General features: G+C 43.0%; 1 protein-coding gene across 1 annotated transcript; it reads right to left on the bottom strand.

Annotated features, from left to right (window-relative positions):
• Positions 1-923: 923 nt before the first annotated feature.
• CCDC185 (coiled-coil domain containing 185) lies at positions 924-2828 on the bottom strand. The gene has a single exon (XM_029227348.1). The coding sequence runs from the start codon at positions 2826-2828 to the stop codon at positions 924-926; it is 1905 nt and encodes a 634-aa protein (XP_029083181.1).
• Between the last annotated feature and the right edge of the window lie 23417 nt (positions 2829-26245).

Genomic DNA, 26245 nt, shown 5'->3' with positions numbered 1-26245 from the left:
GTAGACAGAATGACATCACATACCTCCTTCAGAAGAGACAGAGGAGAAACAGAGGGGAAGAGAAGGATTCTAATAGAATTTTGTTCCAAAAGACTGGATGAGACTGACCAAAAGGGGGAAAAAAAAAAGAATTGGACCAAAAGATTCCAGTGAGCTTTTGGACAGCATGTCTGTGGTGGTGCAGTCAATCAGTAGTGCTAAAGGAATTATAAATATTTCCTATTAACACAGGAAGGGAAGGCCAAAGAAGTGCAGCCTGGGAGGATCTACAGAGAGCTGTTTCCAAAAATATTTCACAGAACATCAATCCCATGGAAAGATCCAAGAAAAAAGAGTTCCGTGGTTTGTGAAAAACACTAGGTTAATCAAATGTGTCTTTACTGCCAGACTTTTCAGAGCCTTTAAAAATTTCACATGCATTATGAAATCCCAAGAGGGGCTGTAGTATACTGTGTTCCCAAATATACTTGTTTACAGAAATTCCCCCCACCCCTACCCCCACACACTCTTTTTTTTCTTGGAGATTTCTTATGACAGGTACATCACACTTCACACTTTCATAAGTTCTGGGACAGGGAAAGACTTACCTCATGACACAGAACTGTATTCCCACTGTAGATTTTTCTTTGGTTCCTCAAAGATGTGTCTGACATATGCTTCTAAGATTACTTGAGAACTAAATGAATATTTTCTATTTAAATCCAAATGTACAAAGGCAAGTAATTTTCTTAAAATTTCCAAATTTCTACCCCAACCCTCTCAACCATCCAAATGAATCAATAACCTAGTTCATCAGAGGAAATTGCAGCTATTTTATGTACTTTTAAAAAATGAATGCTCAATTATAATCAGATTATAAAATGAATCACATTGCCACATCTCTTTCTAGCCGCCTGGGCTGTAAGCTATTTGTCGTCAGGTTCTCAGTGGCCTCCTCCCTGCTGCCCAGCTCGAACCTGGGCCTCCCGCCCTATCGGATCAAAGAAGCTGTTGGCAAACTTTCTCACGTTGTCTGTCCCGGAGGCCCTGGAGATCTTTTGGAATTCACCGAAGGTTGCATCTTTCTCTCGCGAGATCTGCTCCATCTTCTGCTCCTTTTTCCTAATGGCTTGCTTAATGCCCTCGATGTGGCACTTTTCCTCCTTCTCGGCTTTCAGCTTCAGGATGTGATGATTCTTCTCCCGAAGGATGTTGAGCTCCCGAATGTGCTGCACCTTGTCACCGATATTCTTGTGGACGTTACTCCTGGTCTGCAGGATCTTCTGGTCCGCGAGCTCCATGGACAGCCGCTTGTGCTCCTTCCTCTGCTCCTCGGGCTCTTCCGCGCACCACTTGACCTGCTGGCACTGCTCCTCCTCCTTGACCTTCTCCTTCGGCTCCCGGTGATGCTCCTTAATCAGGCCCTGGGGAAAATCTTGGGACCACTGGGAACTCTGTTCCAGGGACAGCTTCCTGAGGAGCTCCTCAGCCTTGGCCTGGCAGTCCATGAGGACCTTCCGGGCCTGGTAATTGACTAGGGAGCTAAGATTGGTCTCCTGGATCTTTTTCTGGCCCTCCGTGGTGTGCACATGCTTCTTTAGACAGGCCTGCTTCAGCCTCTTCTGCAGCTGCAGGCTGTTCCGCTCCCGCAGGTCCTGCATCTTCCTCTCGTGCTCCTGCAGGCGCTGCACCTGGTACTGCTTCCCGTGCTCGGTCTCGGTCTCAGAGGGGACCCCTTCCAGCTTCTCCTGGCGCTGGTTGTCTTGGTCCTCTAGCTGCGCCTTCCACCTGCTCCCCTGCCGGATCGTGTAGGTCGCTTGCCTGTCCCGCTGTCGGACACGCTGCTCCCGGCTCAGGCGAGCCTTGTGCCACTCCTTCTCCTGCTGCCACTGCTCCTGGCTCTGCTGCAGCAGCAGCTGGCGCTCTTTCTCTAGGGTCAACTGGACCTTCTGGTCTGAGCGCTTCAGCTCCTCCCAGGCTAGAGCCGCCTGCTGCTGCAGCTCCCGCATCCTCTGGGCCTTTTTGAGCCAGGTCAGCACCAGGGCCACAAGCTTCCGGCCCCTGGAGGACATTACTGCCTCTTCCAGCTTGTGCTTGAGGATCTGGGTGTGCTGGTTGTGCATCGCCTTGCTGGGGAGCGAGGGCTGGGGGTACTGGCTGGCTAATGACTCCCCTGGATCATTACGGTATCTTTCCTGGATGTACACGCAACCTGACTGCATCCCGAACTCTCTGGAGGGCACAGAACACTTCTTCGTGTGAACCGAGGAAAGAGACCAGCGACCGAGACCTCTGCAGGCCGGCACTGCCCACTGGCCTCTGCTCTGCACCTTTTCTACCCTGAAAGTTCCACTCGGGGGAGTGTAAGCTCCCTGCGGGTAAGGTGGGGGCGAATCTCCCCAGGCCGGAGGGTAGTGCTGGCAGGGCTGAGGTTGTTGCGGTGGCAGCTGGGGCTGCTGCTGCCAGGCCGGGCTAGGCGGGCTGCCTCCCTGCTCCAGGGGCTTGGTACCTGCCTCCCCCCAGGCGTCTTCCAGGCGCCGTCTGCGGGGCCGGTGCTTCCTGGCGTGGTCCGGGGGCCTCCGGGCCACGTCTGTCAGGCTGCGGCTTTCAGGCGGAAAGTCCGGGTACCGGTGCCGGCGGGGCCGCGGGGTGGGCGAGCAGAGCAGGTGCGGCCAGGGCGCCGCGGCCTCGCTCCCCTCGCGGGGAGTCCCGGCCCGGGAGCACAGGCCCTGCTCGCTCTGCGGCCCTGACCCGCCCAGCCGCGCCGAGGATGCGCGCTCCTTGCGGGGCGGCGGGGCCTCCCAGAGGTCCGAGTGAGGCCGCGGGGAGAAGCGGCCGAAGCCCTCCATGCTCCCTCCCCGCGCTCCCAGCGTCTGAGCCAGGGTCCCGGGACCTCACGGGGTCGCTGCGGAGACCCGCCCCGCCCTCGGATCCCGGGGGTCCGGGCCGCCTGTGACGCTGTGGCCACTTCACAGTGCACCTCCGCACCCCCGTTGCCGCAGCCCTCGGCCCTCGCCCACTGGGGACTTCCTAGCGCCCGAGCGGTGAGAGGACGGGGGAGGAGGGGAGGGGGGGGAAGAGAATGCGGGGGGAGGGGAGGGGAGGAGGAGGGGAGGGGAGGGGATGGGATTTCGTTTCTCGTCTCTTCTTTTCTTTTTTCTTCTTTTCTTTCTTTTTCTTCTTTTCTTTTTCTTTCCTTTTTCTTTTCTTCTTTTCTTTTCTTTTCTTTTCTCTTTTCTCTTCTTTTCTTTTCTTTCTTTTCTTTTTTCTTCTTTCTCTCTTTTTCCTTTTCGCTGTCAAAGGCGTGTCCCCTTCGCTGGTGCTAACCCCCCCGGTCTTTCAGGCAAATTTGAACTCGCATTTGTACACCTTAAAGTAGCAGAATGGAATGTAGCGGGGAAGCCCTTTAGTCGAGGGGTCCCTGCGTCTCTGCGCCTCTGCAGTGTATGCAAATGAAGCGGCGTGGAAGGCACATTAAGTCACTGCACCATCCTTCTGCCCTTTTAAGTTAGGCAAGCCCAAAGTGTACTTTTTAAACTTTTAGAGAAAGAGAGAGAGAGAGACAGAGAGACGAGGGGTGAGAGGGGGGGGTGAGAGAGGGTGATAGGTTAGCGAGCGAAGAGGAGAGAGAGAGATGAATGGAGGGATAGATTATTAGCGCTCTGTCTCTATCTGCTCGCTCTGCTCTCTATCTCCTGCGTCGTCGCTGCGCTCTCTGCTCTCGCGCTCGTCTATCGCGGTCGCCTCTCGTGCGCTCTTTAGTCTCCTTCGCTCTCTTTCTCTCTTTCTCTCTCTCTCTCTCTCGCTCTTTCCGCCCGCTTCTCTCTCTCTCTTCTCTCGCTCTCTCTTTCTTTCTCCCTCTCTCTCTTCTTTCTCTCATCTCTCTCTCTTCTCGCTCTCTCTTTCTCTCGTCTCCATCTCTCTCTCGTTCTCTCTCTCTCTCTTCACTCTCTATCTCTCTCTTCCTCTGCTCCTCTGCTCTCTCTCTCTCTCATCACTCTCTCTCTCTCTTCTCTTACTCTTCTCTCTCTCTCTCCTCTTCTCTCTCTTCTCCTCTCTCTACTTCTCGTCTTTCTCTCTCTCTCTTCCTTTCTCTCTCTCTCTCTACTCTTGTGGTCTCTCTCTCTCTCCTTCTCTCGTGCTCTGCTCTCTCTCTCTTCTCTCTCTCTCTCTTCTCTCTTCTCTCTCTCTCTTTCTCTTCTCTCTCTCTCTCTCTCTTCTCTCTCTCATCTCTCTCTTCTCTCCGCTTCTCTGCTCTCTCTCCTCTCCTCTCGTCTCTCTTTCTTCTCTCTCTCTTCTCCTCTAGTAAGGAGAGAGAGAGAGAGAGAAAACAACTAATTTGTTTTCTCCTAATATGGCAATTACTGCTTTTGACAAAACATGAATGTTAAGTGCACATTTCTGAAATAACATCAGTGGACAGCATGCCGAAATCACATTGTTATTGTTGTTTTCCTCTTTCTCCAGTTTTGTGAGATTAATTTTTCTTGTTGAGGCACCCAGGGCTAATGGGAAAAGCGCTGGATTTGGTCATGCAAACTTGAGTTTGAATCTCCTCTACCACTTTCCACTTGTGTGGTCTTGGGCTAGTTACTTAACTCTCCTGACCCTCAAATTCTGGAACAGTGGACTGGAAGAGGGGCGGTGCCAATACCATTGTTCGACTGCCCTGAGGGTCAGATGAAACTATGCATCAAGAGCTCAGTGCCTTAATGCATTCAATAAACATCATTTTGATGTCCTTCTAGCCTTCAATTACAAATGCTAAGGTTTAATATACGGGTTTACAAAAGTTTCTACACATTCCTAGAAAAGAAGAATGGAATTAATGTTATCCTAAAACAGTTTAGGTAAAGAATAGAGTGCTAGGGAGGGACGATGCCTCTGTTGTGTTCTGTTGTTTTCATCCTGGACTGTGGATCATGGCTAAGTCACTTCCTGTCTCTGAGATGTAATGAGGAAACAGTTCTGGATAACATTCTCCAAATATGGTCAATCCTTAAAGAAGAAAATTAAGTATTTACTGACCCCAGTCCTCTTCACCCACATCTCCCTGAAGTTTCACAGTGACCCAGCTAGGCAGGGCCATAGAACTGATAACATTTCCTTAAGACAAATCTGAGACTCGGCCATATTAACTGATTCCCCCAAAGATCAGTTGGTCAATGGTGGAAGTTTTGACTTCAGGTTCCCTTGTCTTTCCATATCATACTGCCTTTCAGGAAATGCACTTTGAATTGAGACATGTGTTATGGACCGAAAGTTTGTGTTCTTCCCAATTCATATGTTGAAGCCCTAAACCCCAGTGTAGTGGTATTTGGAGGTGGGGCCTTTGGGAGGTGATTAGGTTTAGATGAGGTCATGAAGGTGGGGCCTCCATGATAGGATTAGAGGAAGGGACCAGAGCTTCTGCTCTCTGCCATGTGAGATCACAAACAGAAGGTGGCTGTCTGTAAGCCCAGAAGTGGGCCGTCACCAAGAAATGAATGTGCTTGCATTTTCACCTAGCACCTCCCAGCCTACAGAACTGTGACAAATAAATGTCTGTTGTTTAAGCCACCCAGTCTATGGTGTTTTGATAGAGCAGCCTCAGCTGACTAAGATGACATGCTTTACAAAAAATTATGATCAGTATATATCCGAGGGTCGTGACAGCCATGTTCTTGAAGCCATGTGGTAGCAGCCTTAACCAGAGTGACTGAGGCCTCCCCAGGAACCCACTCTGCCTGGATGGGATCTCACATGCAGTCATTAGCATGTCTATAGCTGAGGACAGGAGGTTGTTTCTACCCTAGGTTTCTATTGGTGCAACTCATATCATTGTTAGAGAAATTATTTAGTGATTATAATTTTTACTAGGAGGCAACTTTTACATAAAATAAATCAAATTTGAAATGGAATCATTTACGTGAGGAAATATTTGGGCATGAACTGAGTTGTGCTGATATCTGAATGTCATTTGTGGAAGCTTTGTAAAACATTTTGTACATCTACATGTGGCTCTCGCTGGTACCAGGCCATTTCCTGTTACAGAGAAGCAGTGCCGTGTGGGCAAAAGTACAGCCACCCAAGAGCCAGGAGACCTGCCACCAGGCAGCTCTGCCACCTGCTGAATCACCTGAAGTGGTCATCTTATTCTCTGTCTGGTGACTCTGGTGGTTTCTTCATTGCTACAGGAGATGATCTGTAAGATCTCATTCAGTCCCCAATGCAACTAGAAAGAGGAGTTCAATTTAGTAACTCTTGCGGCCTTCATTCTGCAAAACAAGAATGACTTAATCCCTGAAAAATGCTTACAGCAGTGCTTGGCATGTGGTTGCTGCCTTATAAAAATTAGTCACTAGAGTGATCATTATCATTATTCCAAAAGCATTAAAACCATAGCCATAGTGTAGGGCCGAATTTAAAGACATAGTTTGGCAGATGTAAGTTATTACATATGGAATGGAAAAACAATAAGGTCCTACTGTATAGTACAGAGAACTATATTCAGTATCCTATGATAAACCATAATGGAAAAGAATATGTTTTAAAAAAAGAACGTATATATGTATGTAACTGAATCACTTTGCTGTACAGCAGAAATTAACACAACATTGTAAATCAACTCTACTTCAATTATAAAGAAAGAAAGAGAAGAGGAAGAAAGAAAGGAAGGAAGGAAGAAGGGAAGAAAGAAAGAAAGAGAGAGAAAGAAAGAAAGAAAGACATAGTTTGGAGGAAGCCAGGTTCCAATTCAGGGCTCTTTGGCCTCTTTCTTGCCCTGAAGGTTCTCAGAATTCCTCATGGAATTGAGAATAGCTCACTCACCTCTGCTGACGATAGAGGGGACACAGTCTTAACTTCATGATGCCACAAACATTTATTGAAATCTGGGGCAGGATTAGAAAGATAATCAAAGGTCCTTGCCCACAATATTGCTAGGAGAAACACGTCCAGGTAACGGATGTGGTAAGTGGTTAGACAGTAAATTCAACAGTATTCCTAGAGGAGGGAGGGGTTAGTTTATAACGGAAGTTCATCCAGGTTGTTCATAAGGGAAGAGTTCACATAGAATGATGGTGCTAAACCTGGGAAGGGAACTAGGATCTCACCATACAGGGATGGGCAGGAGGACACACCCAGCAGAGGACACCGTGTGGCCACAGTGTGAAGCCTCAGAAATGCCTGGCATGTGGGGTCATGTGTGGTTTGTGTAGCGGGGACTTGGGGTATGTGTGCAGTGCCGTGACAGGTGATGGCACCAAAAAGGTGGGCTGGACCCAGATTCCACTGGGCCCTGAATGCTAGGCCAAGGAGCACAGGCTTCCCGCTGGGCAGTAGGGTTCCAGCTATGTCCAGAAGTGCTTCAGGATTCCTTGAAGCTGCCGGGGGCCCAGAGGAGGTGGGGCTAGAGGACTTTAGGGCAGCCTCTGAGGCCTCTGTCCCTGCTTCACCCAGAGCAGCTCAGAGCAGCTCAGATTTTATCTGTTTTCTATCCTGGGGTTCTTGGTAACACCTTCTTGAAAAAAGTTGGGGCTTCCTCTGCTTATAAAAAAGCATTAAAATCCACTATGTAGACAACAGTGAGTCAGTAAAAGTCTTGAAACCAAAAAGTGACCCGATTTAGTTTCTATTTTAGAAAGCTCACCCTGGCAGCAAGGTAGAAGATAAATTGAGATGAGTATGGGTAGGGAACTTGGAGAAAGGGGGCTAGTTAAGAAATTGGTTCAGTAGTGGGGCAAGCAAGAAGGGAGTGTAAACCCAGACATTGGCAAGGGGAGAGGGAGGGATGGATTCAAGGTACACGGCAGAGGTCAAGGAACCATGACCTGAAGGTGGACTCGATCTGGAGAAAGAGGGTTTCTACCCCAGGGGCCTGGGAAGATGGTGAGTGGCAGTGACAAGAGGTCTCAGTCCAGGTGACCTTGAAAACAGTGATTTTGGAAATCAGGTGAAAGAAGCTGTAATAAAAGTGACTATGGCACAGAGCAGCAAACAGAATGTCTGGAAGAGGCTGATGAAACTGGGAAGAGAAACCTTATCTTTTGAGGGACCTGGTGATGAGGCTCCTGCTTAGAGCACAGCTGCCCAAGCAGGACAGGTGCTCTCACCTGCATTGTTAGCATCTGGTCAAGATCCCTGGGAGAATGACTACCTGGGAAGCCTTGGTCAGCTCTTCCATCAGGCAGATGAAAGAGATGTTTTGTAAATGTTCAGCTGCCAAGCATTCCCTTGATACTAGGAACAATCAGCCTCCTTTTTATTTGGCAGAAAAATCCTCAATGTATTTCACTGGAGGCCTCAGAATTTAGACATTCTGACAAATGAGGACATGGGCCTCTTTTCTGCATTTGTTGCAGACTTAGAAAATATGGCAAAATGTGATCTAACCTCACAATCTAATTGACTTATAGAATAGACATGTGTCTTGGGCCCTTACTCAGAATGACTGTTAGTGTCTTCAGATTTGATCTCTTGGCACAAAGCAACTAGTTCTTGGATGGTCCAAAGGGGAGAAATAAACTAGAGTTTCTCCATCCAATATAGCAGCTGGCAGCCACACATGGGTATGAGCATTTGAACATGGGTAGTTCCAATTGTCATGTGCTATGAGCATTTGAACATGGGTAGTTCCAATTGTCATGTGCTATGAGTGTAAAATACACACTGATTTTAAAAATTTACTATAAAAATAGTTAAATATCTCAACACTTTTTATAATATTGGTCACTTGTTGAGATTGCATTTTAAACACAGTGGACTAAATAAAACATATTATCAAAGTTAATTTCACATGTTATTTGTTTTAATGTGGCTATTAGTCAATTTAAGATTATATATATGTAAGTATATATCATGGTATATTTCTATTGGACAACACTACTCTAGATAATTGAGGTTCCTCAACATTCATGTTGCAAGTGAAAGCTTTCAACGTCTAGGTAATTTTTATTTTATGTAAATTTATTGCTTTGAGTAGAAGGGTTTAAGATGGCGGCATAGGAAGACCCTGAACTCAACTCCTCCCATGGACACAACAAACGTACAGCTACATATGGATAATTTTCCTCTGAAAAGGACCTGAGAACTAGATAAACAGTGCCTTGACAACAAAAGATAAAAAAGATGCATTGAGACAGAGAAGCAGAGACACGGTCTCACCCAGGCCCCCACCCCAGAAGCAGTGACCCACAGCTGGGAGGGATCCCAAAGATATAGAACTTTCCCTCAAGGAGTGAAGGGATTGAGCCCCATGTGAGGCACCCTGACCTTTGGGTCCAGCACTGAAAAGAGGAGCCCCACAAATCAGTGGGGATTAAGTCCATGAGAACCATAAAACTATAGGGAACAGAGAACCCACTCTTAAAGGGCTTACATGCAGACCCATTTGCAGTGAGATACAGGGCAAAAGCAGCAGAAAGGGCAAAAATGGCAAAGAGCACCTAGACCATAAGTGAGGGGGACCCACTTACTGATTTTACAGTGGCTGCCAGAGAGGTAGGAACCTGCTGGGACCTTCTTGGGGATGGAAGTGCTGGTGGGCACGTTTTTTACAATCTCATCCTAACTTGCTGGTGAAGAGCTGGTGAATGCCATTTTTGGCACCCTCCTTCTAGCCTGATAGCACCAGAGGGCATGCTCCACCCACTCCACAATGCAACCCAGCTGGTTGAGGGCCTTGCCCACCCTGCGCAGCAGCTGCACCACAACCGGGCTGGGCGAATGCACTGTGTCCTGCCTTCTCCATGCAGTGGCCGTGCTGCAACCAAGTCAGGTGAGCACCCCAGGCCCCTGCCTTTTCCACACAGCAGCTGAGACCCCACCAGAGCTGGTGTGTGCATGCAGCCCACACAAGGGCTTGCCCTTGAGCGCCTGGCTCTGGTGTTCAGGAAAGACTGTGCTTCTGGGCCCCAAGGGTCATCTCCTACACAAGAACGCTCCTTCAAGACTGTGAGAAGTAGGTGTTTTGCCTGATACATATAGACAAACATAGGTAGTCAGACAAAATGAGGAGACAGAGGAATATGTTCCAAACCAAAGAACAAGACAAATCCCCAGCAAAAGACATTAATGAAATGAAGATAAGCAACCTACCTGATAAATAGTTCAAAGTAATGATCATAAAAATGCCCACCAAACTTGGAACAATAATGAATGAACACAGCAAGAACTTCAACAAAGCAATAGAAAATATAAGAAAGTACCAAACAGAAGTTATAACTGAACTGAAAACTATACTTGAGGGGTTCAACAGTAGACCAAATGAAGTAGAAGGATGAATCAATGAGCTGGAAGACAAAGCAATGAAAATCACCCAGACAGGGCAGCAAAATGAAAAAGAATTTTAGAAAGTGAAGATACTTAAGTAACATCTGGTCCAGCATCAGGTGGAATAACACTTGTGTTAGAGTGATCTCAGAAAGATCAGACAGAGAGTAAGGGCCAGAAAAATAATTTGAAGAAATAATGGTTGAAAACTTCCCTAATCTGGGGAAGGGAGTAGATAGCCAGGTCCAGGAAGCCCAGGGAGTTCCAAGTAAGATGAGCCCAAAGAGAGCCACACCAAGACACATTATAGTTAAAATGGTAAAAATTAAAGATAAAGAGAGAATCTTAAAGGCAGCAAGAGAAAAACAACTTATAATGTATAAGGGAAACCCCATAAAGCTGTTAGTAGAATTTTCAACAGAAATTTTACAGGCCAGAAGGGAGTGGCATGATGTAATCAAGGTGCTGAAAAGAAAAAATTTCCAGCCAAGAATTCTCAACCTGACAAGGTTATCATTCAGAATTGAAGAAGAGATTAAGAGTTTTCCAGATAAGCAAATGCTAAAGGTGTTCATCACCACTAAACTGGCCCTACAAGAAATGTTAAAGGAAATTCTCTAAGCTGGAAAGAAAAGGCACTAATTAATAATATGAAAACATACAAAAGTAAAAGTCTCACTAGAAAGGTAAATATACAGGAAAGGTAGTAGATCAACCACTTATAAAACAGGTATGAAGGTTGAAAGACAAAAGTAGTAAAATTAACTAAAATTATAATAATTAGTTAAGGGAAGCATAAAATAAAAAGATGTAAAAGATATCATTAAAAAAAACATGGAGGGGGGAGTAAAAATGTAAAGCTTTGGAATGTGTTCAAAATTAAGTTGCTATCAACTTAGATCGCTGTATACATAGGATGTTATATATGAACCTCACAGTAACCACAAGGAAAAAACTTAACCACACAAAAGAAAATGAGAAAGGAATCTAAACATAACACTGAAGAAAGCCAAAAGACCACAAGGAAAGAGAGAAAGAGAAGAAAGGAACAGAGAAGAACAACAAAAAAGCCAGAGAACGATTAACCAAAAGGCAATAAGTACATGCCTATTAGTAATTGCTTTAAGTGTAAATGGACTAAACTCACCAATCAAAAGACATAGAGTGGCTGAATGGATGAAAAAATGGGACCCATCTATATGCCACCTACAAGAGACTCACTTTAGAAGTAAGGACTGAATGTGAAGGGGTGGAAAAAGATAGTCCATGCAAATGGAAACAAAAAGGAAGCTTGTGTAGCTATACTTATCAGACAAAAGAGACTTTAAAACAAAATCTGTAATAAAAGACAAAGAAGGGCATGGAATAATAATAAAGGAGTCAATCCAGCAAGAAGGTGTAACATTTATAAACATATGCACCCAACATATGAGCACCAAAGTATAGAAAGCCAATATTAACGTACCTAAAGAGAGCAATTGAAAGCAATACAATAATAGTAGATTTTAACACTCCACTTACAGCAATGGGTAGATCATCCAGACGGAAAATCAATAAGGAAACATCAGCCTTAAATGACACATTAGATCAGATGGCCTTAATAGATACCTACAGAACACTCCATCCAAAAGCAGCAGAATGCACATTCTTCTCCATGGAACATTCTACAGGATGGATCATATATTAGGCCACAATACAAGTCTCAATACAATCAAGAAGAATGAAATCATATCAAGCATTTTTTCTGACCACTATGAAACTAGAAATCAATTATAAGAAGAAAACTGGAAAAACCACAAAAATGTAGAGATTAAACAACCAGTGAGTCATTGAAAAAATCAAAGGAGAAATTGAAAAATACCTGGAGACGAATGAAAACACAGATACAATGTACCAAAATCTATGGAATGCAGCAAAAGCAGTTTGAAGAGAGAAGTACATAGCATTACAGGCCTACCTCAAGAAACAAACAAACAAAAAAACCTCTCAAATAAACAATCTAACTTTACACCTAAAGGAACTGGAAAAGGAAGAACAAATGAAAGCCAAAGTTAGTAGAAGGAAGGAGCAGATCAGAGCAGAAATAAATGAAATAAATACTAAAGAGACAAGAAAAGAGATCAGTGAACTTAAGATCTGGTTCTTTGAGAAGATTAAAAAAATAGAAAATAGAAGATAAAAAATATTGAAAAGCCTTTTGTTAGACTAACCAAGAAAAAAGAGAAAGGGCTCAAGTAAATAAAATCAGAAATGAAAGAGGAGAAATTACAGTTGCTACTGCAGAAATACAAAGGATCATAAGAGAATACTATGAACAATTATACACCAAAATATTGGACAGCATAGAAAAAAAGGGACCAATTCCTAGAAACATGCAATCTACCAAGATTGAATCATGAAGAAATATAAAACCTGAAGACTGATTACAGTAGTCAAAAACCTCCCAACAAACAAAATTCCAGGACCAGACAGCTTCACTGGTGAATTTTTCCAAACATTTAAAGAAGATTTAATACCTATCCTTCTCAAACTCTTCCAAAAAAAAAAAAATCAAAGAGGAGGGAATGCTTCCACACTCACTTTTAAGGCCAGCATTACCTTGATACGAAAACTAGTAAGGACATCACACACACACAAAAATTACAGGCCAATATCCTTGTTAAGTATAGATGGAAAAATCCTCAACAAAATATTAAGAAACCAAATTCAATAATACATTAAAAGGATCATACACCCCATGATCAAATGGGATTTCTTCCAGAGATACAAGGATGATTAACATCTGCAAATCGATCAACATGATACACCACATTAATAAGACGAAAGATAAAAATTATATGATCATCTCAATAGATGCAGAAGAAGTATTTGATAAAATAAAAACATCTATTTATGATGAAAACTCTCAATAAAATGTGTATGGAGGGAACGTACCTCAACAAAAAAAGGCCATATATGACAAACCCAGAGATAACATCATATTCAGTGATGAAAAAGCTGAAAGCTTTTCCTCTAAGGTCAGGAACAAGACAAGGATGTCCACTCTACCAATTTTATTCAACATAGCGTTGGAAGTCCTAGCCACAGCAATTAGTCAAGAAAAATAAATAAAAGTCATCCAAATCAGAAAGGAAGAAACAAAACTATCACTATTTGCAGATGATATGATGCTATATATAGAAAACCCTAAAGATTCTACCAAAAAACTCTTTGAACTAATAAATGAATTCAGCTAAGTTTCAGGATACAAAATCAATATATAGAAATCTGTGGCATTTCTATCAGAAAGATAATTTAAGAAAACCCCATTTAAAATTGTAGCAATAAGGATAAAATACCTAGGGAAAAATTTAACCAAGGAGGTGAAATACCTGTACACTGAAAACTATGAGACACTGATGAAACAAATTTAAGAAGACACAAATGAATGGAAAGATACACTGTGTTCATGGATTGGAAGAATTAATACTGTTAAAATGTCCATACGACCCAGAGCAATCTATAGATTCAATGCAATCCCTATCAAAATTCCAATGGCATATTTCACAAAACTAGAACAAATAATTCTAAAGTTTGTGCAGAAACAGAAAAGATCCTGAATGGCCAAAACAATCTTGAGAAAGAAGAACAAAGCTGGAGGTATTATGCTCTCTGATTTTGAGCTATACTACAAAGCTATAGAAATCAAAACAGTATGATACTGGCACAAAAACAGACACATTGATGAGTGGAACAGAATTGATAGCCCAGAAATAAACCCACACATATAAGAACAATTAATTTATGACAGAGTCACAAAGAACATACAATGGAGAAAAAGGACAGTCTCTTTGATAAGTGGTGTTAAGAAAACTGGATTGCCACATGTAAAAGAATGAAACTAGACTACTATTTCACACCAAACACAAAAATCAACCAAATTGAATTAAAGACTTAAATGCAAGGTCTGAAACAGTAAAATTCCTAGTAGGAAACATAGGCAGTAACCTCATTGTCATCAGTCTTAACAATGTTTTTGTGGACCTGACTCCAAAGGCAAGAGAAACAACAGTAAAAATAAACAAATGGGACTACATCAAACTAAAAAACTTCTGCACAGTAAAGGAAACAATCATCAAAACAAAAAGACAACCTACTAAATGGGAGAAAATATTTGCAAGTCATGTGTCTGATAAGGGGCTAATATCCAAAATGTATAAAGAACTCATAAAACTCAACAACAACAAAACAACCCAATTAAAAAATGGGCAGAGACATGAATAGACACATTTCCAAAGAAGACATACAGATGGCCAATAAGCACATGAAAAGATGTTCATCAGTACAAATTATTATGGAGATGCAAATCAAAACCACAATGAGATGTTGCCTCACACCAGTTAGAATGGTTAGTATCAAAAAGACAAGAAATAGCAAGTGTTGGAGAGGATGTGTTGATGGGAATGTAAATTGGTGCAGCCACGATGGAAAACATTATAGAGATTCTTCAAAAAATTAAGAAAACTACCATACAATCCAGCAATTCCACTTTGGGGATTTATTCAAAGAAAATGAAAACAATAATTCAAAAACATATATGCACTCCTATGTTCATTGCAGCATTATTAACAATAGTCAAGATATGAAAGCAACCTAAGTGTCCATCCATGGATGAATGGTTAAAGAAAATGTGGTATGTATACCCAATGGACTACTACTCAGCCATAAAAAGGAATAAAATCTTGCCATTTGTGACAACATGGATGGACCTGGAGAGTATTATGCTAAGTGAAATAAGTCAGAAGGGAAAAGACAAATACCATATGATTTCACTCATCTGTGGTATGCAAAACGAAGAAAAACAAAACAAACGAACAAACTCAGAGATACAGAGAACAGATCAGTGGTTACCAGAGGGGAAGGGGGTTAGGGGGTGGGCAAAAGTGGTCAATTTTATGGTGACGGATGTGATCACTTTGTAGTGTATACAGATTTCAAATTATGATGCTGTACACCTGACACTAGATAATTAAAAAATGTATTGCTTTGAAATTATCTTTTCTAAAAAGATAATAATTGGGTCAAAAGGTTTTTTTCCTCAATGGCTGGATGATAGGTTAAATTATTAAGTTTCAGATTTTAGCTTTGCAGTACGATTTCACAGGAATTCAGTTATTTCATGCCCACCCCCATTTTTTCCTTACTACACAAGAATACGGATGCCCCAAAGCAACAGTAACTGAGAATACAGAATAGACCACTCTCTACATGTGCCTATGAGATATGAACTCATTAAAAATACCAGACCCACAAAACAGTGAAAACAGATTTTTTATGGGAACACCCACAGCAGTAAATGAAAAACTTATGTTAATGCTGTTCTAAGAATGAAACTTGTAGCTTATAAACTTCTTTAGAAAAAGAAGAAGAAGAAGATAGTGGGATAAGGACTTGGAAATATGAAAGTTAAGTTCCCATGGAAACAACCATTTATCCACCATGCAAATATTCCATGTGTATGAGAGTAGATATGTGTGGAAACGAGGGCTGACCCATATTAAGTTGGAGCATTGGAGTGTTGTTGTAAGTGCTTTATGTGTAAACCCTACGACAGTGAAGTGAAGTAGGGACTGTTCTTTCTTGGGGCACAGAGAGAGAATCAGAAGATCAGGAAGCTAGCTAGCAGGGGAGCCAGAATCAGAACCCTGGCCCTCACCCTAACCTCTACATCGTATGCCCTTCTGAGCAAGTGCAACATAATTATAGCCAGAGAGAATCACGTGTGGACCAGAGAGCAGGACAGGATTTTTAACATTTCTAGTTTTGCTTCATCTTAGCATTCTGATGTTTTTCACATTTGTAACCTTAATGCAGTTAAAAGCAGGAGATGGTAATCAACCAATTCTTATGAAGGAAGGAAGGACTTAAAATAAGTACTTTGAGAGCCGAAAGGGAGTTCACTTCCACAGTGTGATAACGGGATGCAGTTACTGGATCACTCAGCAGTGACACAGGAACACAAAACTGCGCCATAACGTTATTTATTTTTGAAATTTTATCACAAATAATTTGTAAACTTAAACATAGGAAGAGGCTTTCCCAAAGGAAATTTGGAAAAATAGTAACACTTAATAACTTACCCAATTTGGAACAACTTCTTCATCCTCAACATAATATAGATATTATATTAAATTTTTTAAAAAGAATGTGCTTTGTTGAAACTTTAAAAATTGTGTGGGTTTTTAAAAGTTTTATCTTTTTCTGTTTTGCTAAAATTGAGCTTGGCATTTTTAACTTCAAAGGAAATTTGTTTTTCCGAAAGGTCTAAGTGAGGGGAGATAGCTCTACAGTACAAGTCTGGTGATGGATGGTTTGCTGTGAGTGCTGACCGCATGTATTGTATCAGTAATAATGCCGTGCATTGACTTCTTTTTTTTAAAATTAATTAATCAAAGAATTATTTATTTATTTTTGGCTGCGTTGGGTCTTCACTGCTGCGCGCGGGCTTTTTCTAGTTGCAGCGAGCGGGGGCTACTCTTTGTTGCGGTGCGCGGGCTTCTCATTGTGGTATCTTCCCTCGTTGTGGAGCACAGGCTCTAGGCGCATGGGCTTCAGTAGTTGTGGCACGCAGGCTCAGCAGTTGTGGCTCGCGAGCTCTAGAGCGCAGGCTCAGTAGTTGTGGTGCACAGGCTTTGTTGCTCCGTGGCATGTGGGATCTTCCCAGACCAGGGCTCGAACCCATGTCCCCTGCCTTGAGCAGGTGGATTCTTAACCACTGCGCCACCAGGGAAGCCCTGTGCATTGACTTCTTTACTGATGTTATCAGCAGGGTAGGAACCCTCAGCCCACGAAAATTCCAGCCGCCACATCCAGCAGGCTTATCCTACTGTGGATATCATACGGTGTTTTTTCACTCAAAGCCAACCACACACAGGGCTGGAGTAGAATCTCGACCACCATGGGCGGCTTTGTCTGTGTGCTCAGCAAACACTTCTATCCGCAGGAACCTTACAAAGGTGCCTTTGTCTGCCTGCCTGCGTCTCTGCATGGTCCCAGTTCAGGGCAAAGTTATGAGCCGTTCTCCCTTCTGTATGGATTGGTGCTCCTTCTTCAAGTCTTGGTTTGAGGCAAGCCTTCCCTGACCTTCCTGACCAGATGAAATCCCCTGCCATGCCCTCTCATAGCCATTTTAGAGTGCCAGCCCCTCTGCTTGGTGGTATGTGTCCATTGCAGGGCTACACTTGGCAGCTCTGTGATTAACAAAGACCTCCACCAGTAAGTTCCATGAGAGAATGGGCTTGCCTGTTTTTGTCACTATCATTCACTAATGTTTCTCCAGTGCCTGGCACGGTGCCCGGCATGTTGTAGGCACTTGGCATGTATTTGTTGAATGAATGAAATAAATGGTTGGCTGCACCTAAAATTCAGTATCTAACCGCAGCTGAGCCCCCATGGGTGAGCATCAATCATTCTCTTTGTGTATATGCACCTCCTGCAGCAATGATTTCCAATCTTTCTTACTTGACTCAATGCCCAAACTTGGCCCACTCACTCTTTGTTCCTGTTCTCAGCCCCTACGTTTTAGACAAAATCAAGTGTTATCAAAGCAAGCTTTGTCCCCTTCCCCTTCCTCTGGACCTTCACCCATTTTCCTCTTCCTTTCTAACCCAGAGCAGAAATTGTCCCCATCCCTTGGCAAAGCCAACTTTCCCCGTACTCTGATCCTGCCTGTCCATCCTCCCCCAGGCCACTGCTCCATCTTGCATCCCCTATCTCGACTCTTCTCTCTTTTTCCAACTCCTTCCTCTCACCTTACAGCCATGCTCAGGTGACTCCCATCTTCCAAATACGTTGGCCCTTGGTGGTTTAGCTCTCGAGCATCGCTGTCCAACAGAACTTTCTGCAATGGGGGAAGTACTCTGTATCTCTGCTGTCACATATGGAGGCTACTAGCACATGTGGCTGTTGAACACTTGAAATATGGCTAGTGTGACTGAGACCTGAAACATTAATTTTATTTAGTTTTAATTAAATTTAACATTGAAGTACACACATGTGGCCAGCGGCCTCCATATTGGATCCCACAGCTCTAAAGTGTAAGTTCCAAAATCATATTGTTTAGGTTAAAATAAATTGCAGTTGTACCACCTCCTAAGCATATGGCCTTGAGAAAGCTACTTAAGTACTAAACTTTTTCATCTAAAATTATGATAATGGTACTATAGTATAGAGTTGTTATGAATAAGATAATTCATGGTATTACATTTAGTGCAAAGTGTATATACTCAAAATGTGTTTGTTGTCATCACCATCATCTTCACTGTTACCCAATCCTATTGAGACTGCTTTTTCAAGCTTCAGGTCAGATGCTTTAATGACCAACAAAATCAGTTTAGTGGGTCTTGACTAGCATTGTTTTTAGAGAAATAGACCAGACTAGGATAAGAAATATGAGTGCTTCTCATGTAGTAGAAATAGGTATTAACTCATGAAACATTTGTTTCTATATACGAGTGCATTGTGTACCAGGCAATGAAGTAAAACATATTTCTCACCATGAGTTGCATAAAAAGATTGTGTTTCTCTAGAAGTGCTGCTTCCGAGTTGAGAAGGTCAAGACTGATATACCAGAGGCCAGATCCACTGGCCTCTTCTCAACCTTATCTTGATTTCTCAGTCCTATTTGGCACTGAGGTCCACCTTCTGTTTGGTTTTCTTTCCTCTGTTGACCTTTACTCTTTCCCATCCAGTATTTCCTTGAGGGCTACTTGCATCAAAATAACTCCAGGAGGGTAGGAACATATGGTAGTCGGCCTCCAAGTTGCCCCTCCACCCTGATTTTGTCTCCCGTCACTTCTGTGAACTCTCCTCTCACAGTAAATAGGACTCATCTATGTAACCGTTAGGATTTTGCAGAAATGACAAATGTGACTTCTGAGCCTGGGTCATAAAAGATATTGTGGTCTCTGCCTTGCTCTCTTGGATCACCTGCTCTAGGGGAAGCTGGCTGCCACTTGATGAGGACACTCATCTTGGGATCAGAGCTTCAGGCCCAGATAAGTCTTCAGATATCTGGCTTACAACTTGATTGCAGCCTTGCGAAAGGCCTCGAGCCACCCAGCTGAGCTGCTCACAGATTTTTGATTTCTGGAAACCATGAGATCAAAAATGTTGCTGTGTTAAGATGTGAAATTTTGGGATTATCTGTCGTGCATCAGTAGATAATGAAGGGAGTGTTCTCTTTAGATTGTATGTTCCTACTGAATCTGGTTTTCTGGGGAGGGGTCTAGGAATCTGCATGAATGTCTCTGGGTGATTCTTTGACCCTCTAGAGTTTGAGAACCACTGCTCTTTTTTTCACTGACTGCTTTCCCTCTTCCTTCCCTCCCTCCATTCCTTCCTTCCCATACAGTACAGTTCCCAAAAGCTCTGACCAGGGCCTCTTCTCTTTTTATTGTGCACTCCCCAAGCAAGTACATCTATTCTGTGGCTTTAACAGACAGACTTGGAGCAACCCGTGGACCTACTTCTTCCACACCGAGCCCTCTTCAAAGCTCCTAAGCCCTGTTTTCCAACTGCCTGCCTGATATCTGTGTGTGTATTTCCCTCCAGCAAGTCAAACTCAGTATGTCCAACATTGAATTCATAACCATTCTCATTAAAAACCTTTTCATTTGTGTTCCCTATTTTTGATAGTAATTTATAGCTTAGTCTCCTAGGCTTGATATCAAGCCTTGATATCATCCTTGCATCCTCTTTTTCCTTACCCTCAACACATCTGAAGATCTGACACTCCTCCTCTTCAGTCCTCCATTCTCCCATGGCCACTGCCACCACTCTGGTTCACACGTCATTACCCCTTACCCGGCCTGTTGTGATGGCTGCTCCATTGTTTTCTCACTCTTCTCTTTCCCCACAACCTCTTCCATTCCAACCTTCAATCCACAACCTCTCCACTGTCCTTTGAATAAAGTTTAAACTCCTTGGTATGGCATGTAAGGTCCCTAACAGTGAGGCCCTAACAGGATGTTCTACGTTTATTATTAATAGCCATCTCCTAACTCACCCCTAAACACACATACTCTCTCGGCACAAGACGTTATCCATAATTTCCCAAACATGCCTTGAAGTGGTCTATATCTTTTCTCATACTATTATGACCCCTAGAGAATTAAAATTCTCCTTTGAGAATAAAAAAAAATAATACCGTAAAGCCCATTGCAAAATTTATTTGTGATGCAGTTGCAATGGTAGATGTAGTTCATGTCCGCACCCTCTCATCCCAGTCCCCAAACCAGGTCAGGAGAAGGCAGGGGGAGAGCGTGGGTGCAAACCCCATTGAGCTTGCAGCTACTTTGTTGCCTTCGGACATGAAAAAGGCATTTTCAGCTTCCTGTGGGTCTTCACCTGCTTTAGCTACACAGGTTGTACTTTTGTGAAAAGACGCACTCATTATTCATTTATTGAGCTGATAAGCATTTATTAACCCTGTCCTAGCATCATGGTGGATATCAAAGTTAAGACCTAGTTCCTGCTCTTTGTCAACTCTGGTAGAGAGTAGCAATTGGCCAGAAGATACTAAAATATCTGGGGACTTCACAGGTAAAGGAAATCACCTCTAGGTTGGAAGGGTGGGGAGTGGGGATAAGTAATTGCCTACCTTCCTTTCCTTGAATGTAAGCTCCAGAAGGGCAGGCATCTTTGTTTTGTTCAAGTCTGTATTTCCAGTAGCTAGATCAGCAACCTACACAGAGTAGGACCCAAGATATATCTGTTGAATGAACGGGTGACTGAATAAAAACTTTTATGTAGAAGAAGTGTAGGTTCGGGTTCATAACTGTGAGCTTCTTAAAGGCTGAGATGATAGCCATTTGCATTTTTATGGATTTGCATTGTGTTCAGCATACCTTAGGCACTCAATAAGTGCTGGATGAATGTCGAGTGATTCCATAGTGAGGTTTGTTTTCTCCCACCCCTTCCCTGGTGTCATTAAGTGTTAGCCTTCCTGAAGAAAATATTTATGCTAAGTTGACAGTGGTTTTAAAGGTAAGAGTCTTGGGGCTTTCCTGGTGGCGCAGTGATTGAGAGTCCGCCTGCCGATGAAGGGGACGCGGGTTCGTGCCCCGGTCCGGGAAGATCCCACAGGCCGCGGAGCGGCTGGGCCCGTGAGCCATGGCCGCTGAGCCTGCGCGTCCAGAGCCTGTGCTCAGCAACGGGAGAGGCCACAACAGTGAGAGGCCCGCGTACCGCAAAAAAAAAGGTAAGAGTCTAAGAAACCAAGAAAAAAAGGCAAGGTGAAAGAAGATGAGACAAGATAAAAAGGTCAGGAAAATAACGTTTTTAATGTAATTAACTACTGAAAGTGTTCCTGAAAGCACTGGTTTACCTTTACCCAAGAGTCAACGGAAATGGAAAATCTGACTATATGTGACATTGTTAAACTATCTCATTAGCGACACTTGTTTGATTTAATCCAAGAACCAAATATTGCTATATAGAGGTCAAAGCTTAAAGTTATTGAAGACTTACCCAATTCAGAATTAAATAAAAAGGCCAAAGGCCCAGAGAATATTTATGCTGCTGTTCTTTTTTCCCCCCAGTGATCTAAATTTAACTAACTGAAATCATATTCTAAGTATCAGATATTTATGCCAGGCTCTGAAGTGGCAGCTAATTTGCGTACTGAAATTACTTGAGACTTGTTTTAGTGAGAAGCCCATTGGGTGCAGAAATAATTGCTGGGGAAGAATCAAAAGCAGGAGAACATGATGGTCTTTGCCCTGAAGCAGCTCACCATGTAAGCAGGTGAAACAGATATTAAGAAAGCAGGGGCTGGGGGGCTGGGGAGCTGGGGGGCTGGGGGGGTGGGGGGGGTGGGGGGGAAGAAGTAAAGAAATATTTGAGTTCAGATTCATTTACAGCCTTTTGGCACAGCCTGCTAGTTGGCCATTGAAATCTGAGCTTTCCTTCTTCAGAAACGGTTGTCCCTGGGACTACATTTCCCAGCGCCCTTTGCATCTTTGTGAGACTATGTGACTAGTTGGCCATGTGACCTCATTCTGGCCAATGGAATGTGGGCAGAAAAGATATGGACCACTTTTAGGCCTGGACCCTATGCCTTACCCTCCTTCTTCTATGCGCTGATATAACTTTTTTTTTTTTTTTTTAATTGTACTGTCTTGTCCCAGTTTTGAAGCCCTGAATAGAGGCTGGTCAGTCAGTTTCCCTTCTTAAACAGCCTATTAAGTCCACATCCCAAACCACTTCACTTGCTGGGCCCTAACACTCTGGGGCCACGAAACATATACCCTAATTGCCCCAGAGTCAGGTACCGGACAACTAGGGGTAACCCCTATGCCCAGAGCCCCACCCCCAAATTATTCAACTTAGCCAATCCACAGGAAGACCATGAAACCTAGCTAACCCCCCCCCACTTGCCATAAATCAGCTGCCCCCAGACCCCCAGCCTGCTGTTACTCTGTTCCTGGGTACAGTCCCCTGTGTGGCCCTGCCTAGCAATCTTCTCTTGTTCAGAGCTCTAAGAATCAGAGAATTTTGCCTTTCATTTATCCAAGTGTCATTGTGTTGGGTCTCACCATCTTTAAATCTTATAAAACAGCTGAAATGGCAGTGATCACAGATTCTTGGAAACTATGTTGATGATGACAAAGTTGCCTTCTGTCTGGTCCTGAATGTCTTCCTCTAATTCCCGCATCCCTGCCCCACCATCAGTGCCCTGCACTGTCCTATGAAGAGAAAGGAGCTTCTATTATGTTGTTACTTGTTTTGGCTTATCGGTTATGTCAGTCTAGCCTACTATAATCATTATAGGAAAACAACCAACCCATTGCTAGGGATATAGTATGAAATGAGGAAGGCTCCAGAGAGAGACAAGGGAAGCCAGTATCTCAATAATCTCTATGAGGAGGGGAGCTCAGGGTTGATCTTTTACAAAATGGCAAACTAGTTTTGCAGTTAGTCCTTACTGGCTATCCCTCCACTCCTGTCCAAGGAAATGCTTCAGTCAAAAGATGCCTTATTCAGATAGATCTCCATTATCTCTAGTTTCAAAAAATATACCATCAGTGCATGGTATTCTCAAAGTTAACTTCATGTCCTTAGGCCCCAGGTTCATTCCGACCTTTTCCTCTTCTATGTTTATCTTTTTCCCCTCCTATCTTTTCCTTTGCATTGCAAATTAACTTCTAACTATCTAAGCATTACATAATAGTATTCTCAACAAAATTATATACAAATAAATAAATTAAATAATGAAAGTAAAATATAAATAAAACTATTCTTTGATTAATCCTCCCCAACAATTCCATCTGCTCTCACCAACCCAGATGCAACCCCACTGTCTTCTGTGCATGGTTTCAGACATTTTTCCTTTTTATTCACATTAGTTGATAGAAAATCTATGGTATTGTTTTTCCGTAAATCATGTCTTACTGTCCATTTTGTCCCACAATTTGCTTCTTTCACCCAACAATGTTTTGGAGAGCTCTCCATGGTCCTACATGGAGATCTAGTTTATACCTAATGACTACATACTGTTCCTTAGTGTGACTGTACCACAATTCCTTTAGTCATTCCATTATTCAGGGTGGCTCCAATTTCCACCATTACAGAAATATCTGCAGTGAACATCCTGGGACATGCTTGCCTGAGTACTTGGTCTTGGGTGCTCTTCAGGTGCTTTCTAGGGGATCCCATTTAAGCCTCTCAGCAGCTGTATGAGGTAAGTACTGACATCATCTTTGCTTAGTGGGTGCAGTGTTTGAGGTGAACTTGCCAGGGCTTCTTTAGGGGTAATAATGAGTGGTGCGTTTGCAGGGCAGTTTACCCTCCTCTAAGCGTAGCATGTTTTAAGGACACCAAAGGCTTTGTTTTAATCAGGTACAGTAAGACATGTAGACATGGAAATGACTGTCAGGAAAGAGGTGTTTTTCTTTATACTCACAATTCCCTAGAAGCAGGAGGCATGGTAAATCATGCAGGGCCACTTGGGGAAGCACCAGGACTGGCCAGGAGGCAGAGGGAGTGAGGGGTGCAGTGGGGAATGTGTGGTTTTCGTGGGAAGGAGTGGTGAGGTGGGTAAACAAGTTTATAATAGGCTAGTTTGAATAATTTCAGTGGGCTCTGAGGCATAGGGTCTGTCCCTAGTTGTCGGGTACCTGGCCCTGTGGTGATTATGTCAGGGGGATAGTAACTCTAAGTGTGAGAGACCATAAAGGAGGTACTGGGGTGTGTGGGCTCTAGTTTACTATCTCTAGGAATTGCTTAGCCCTGGGAAGGGCAGTCTCTTCAGGGTCAGCAAGGCCCCAGGTGTCAAAGCATCAGAATACAGAAAATAAAAGACATGGTTAATACATAGCAATTTACACTCGTACCAGCAAAATATGGGAATTCCCTTTTCCCTGCATCATCACCAAACACTTGATGTTATTAAACTTATATTTGTAGTCCATCTGATAGGGGAAAATAGTGCCTGTTTTTTTAATTGGCATGTTCTCATTAATTAGTGATGTTGAGTACCTTTCACGTATCTTTGGTCCAATGGTGAATAGTCCATTCCTGGCTCCTCTCTCCAATTTATTTCCACTCCTCCACAGTCTTCTCTCTTTTTCTTCAGACACAAACCAAACTTCCCTCCATGACTTTCCAAGCCTTTCTCAATATGGCACAGGTGCTTTTTGGAAGTTTTACTTCTTGGCATTTCCCAACTTGTCTTCTAAATTCTACACTTGGTCTCTTTCCCCACCCCCTCCTTCCTGGTCTTTACACAAGCTGTTCCCTCTGCCTGGGAACTCACTGCACCTTCTCTTCCTTTTCTCCCCTTTACACACACACACACACACACACACACTTCTATTCATACAACGTATGAAGTCACCCCCAGGATCCTTTTCCAGCACACTCCATCCTATCTGCTTTACAATCTTAGCACTTAGCCCATGACCCTGTAATTGCAGATTTACTTTTCTACTCTCTCCATAGGTTATAAACTGGTTGAAGGCAAAGATTGTGTCTTTTATATTTTTGTATCCTCCACACCTAGTACAATGACTGAAACATGTCAAGTACCCGAGGATACATCTTGAATGGAGGAAGAATGGGTGAGAGGTGACTGAATGAGCACTTTTTAAAATTTAAGTATAGTTGATTTACAATGTTTCAGGTGTATAGCAAAGTGATTCAGTTATACATATACACATATATATATATTCTTTTTCAGATTATTTCCCATTATAGATTATTACAAGATATGGACTATAGTTCCCTGTGCTATACAGTAGGTCCTTGTTGTTTATCTATTTTACATATAGTAGTGTGTATCTGATAATTCCAAATTCCTATTTTGTCCCTCCCTCCTTTGGTAATCATAAGTTTGTTTTCTATGTCTGTGAGCCTATTTCTGTTTCGTAAATAAGTTCATTTGTGTCATTTTTTTAGATTCCACATATAAGAGACATCATATATTTGTCCTTGTCTTCTCTGACTGACTTCACTTAATATGATAATCTCTAGATGGACCTATGGCAGGGGGACAGTGCTGGCATCGTACCAGCATGTTGCTGCAAATGGCATTATTTCACTCTTTTTTATGGCTGTGTAATATTCCATTATATATGTGTGTGTGTGTGTGTGTGTGTGTGTGTGTGTGTGTGTGTGTATATATATATATATATATATATATGACACTTCTTTATCCATTCATTTGTGGATCAACATTTAGGTTGCTTCCATGTCTTGCCTATTGTAAATAGTGCTGCTATGAACGTTGGGGTACATGTATCCTTTTCGAATTAGAGTTTTTGTCTTTTCCATATATATGCCCAGGAGTGGGATTGCTGGATCATATAGTAACTCTATTTCCAAATGAGCACTTTTATCCTGCTCCAGACTCCAGCCTTGGAAGTGTGTCTCCTCACTGAGTGTGTCATCCATCCAGGACAGAGGTGGTGGGTGGGTCCTATGCTTTGACAATTCTGGATCTGTACTCAAAACCAGCATCTAGTGCAATGCTAAGCTA

Source organism: Monodon monoceros, unplaced genomic scaffold (assembly GCF_005190385.1).
Source record: "Monodon monoceros isolate NGI ecotype Baffin Bay Population unplaced genomic scaffold, NGI_Narwhal_1 Super_Scaffold_18, whole genome shotgun sequence".
Classification (NCBI taxonomy): domain Eukaryota; kingdom Metazoa; phylum Chordata; class Mammalia; order Artiodactyla; family Monodontidae; genus Monodon; species Monodon monoceros.
The sequence above is the reverse complement of the archived record's forward strand: the minus strand, read 5'-3'. Positions and strand labels throughout refer to the sequence as shown.

Coding starts and splice junctions, on each gene's coding strand:
- CCDC185 (XM_029227348.1), bottom strand. CDS start 2,828: ATGGAGGGCTTCGGCCGCTTCTCCCCGCGGCCTCACTCGGACCTCTGG.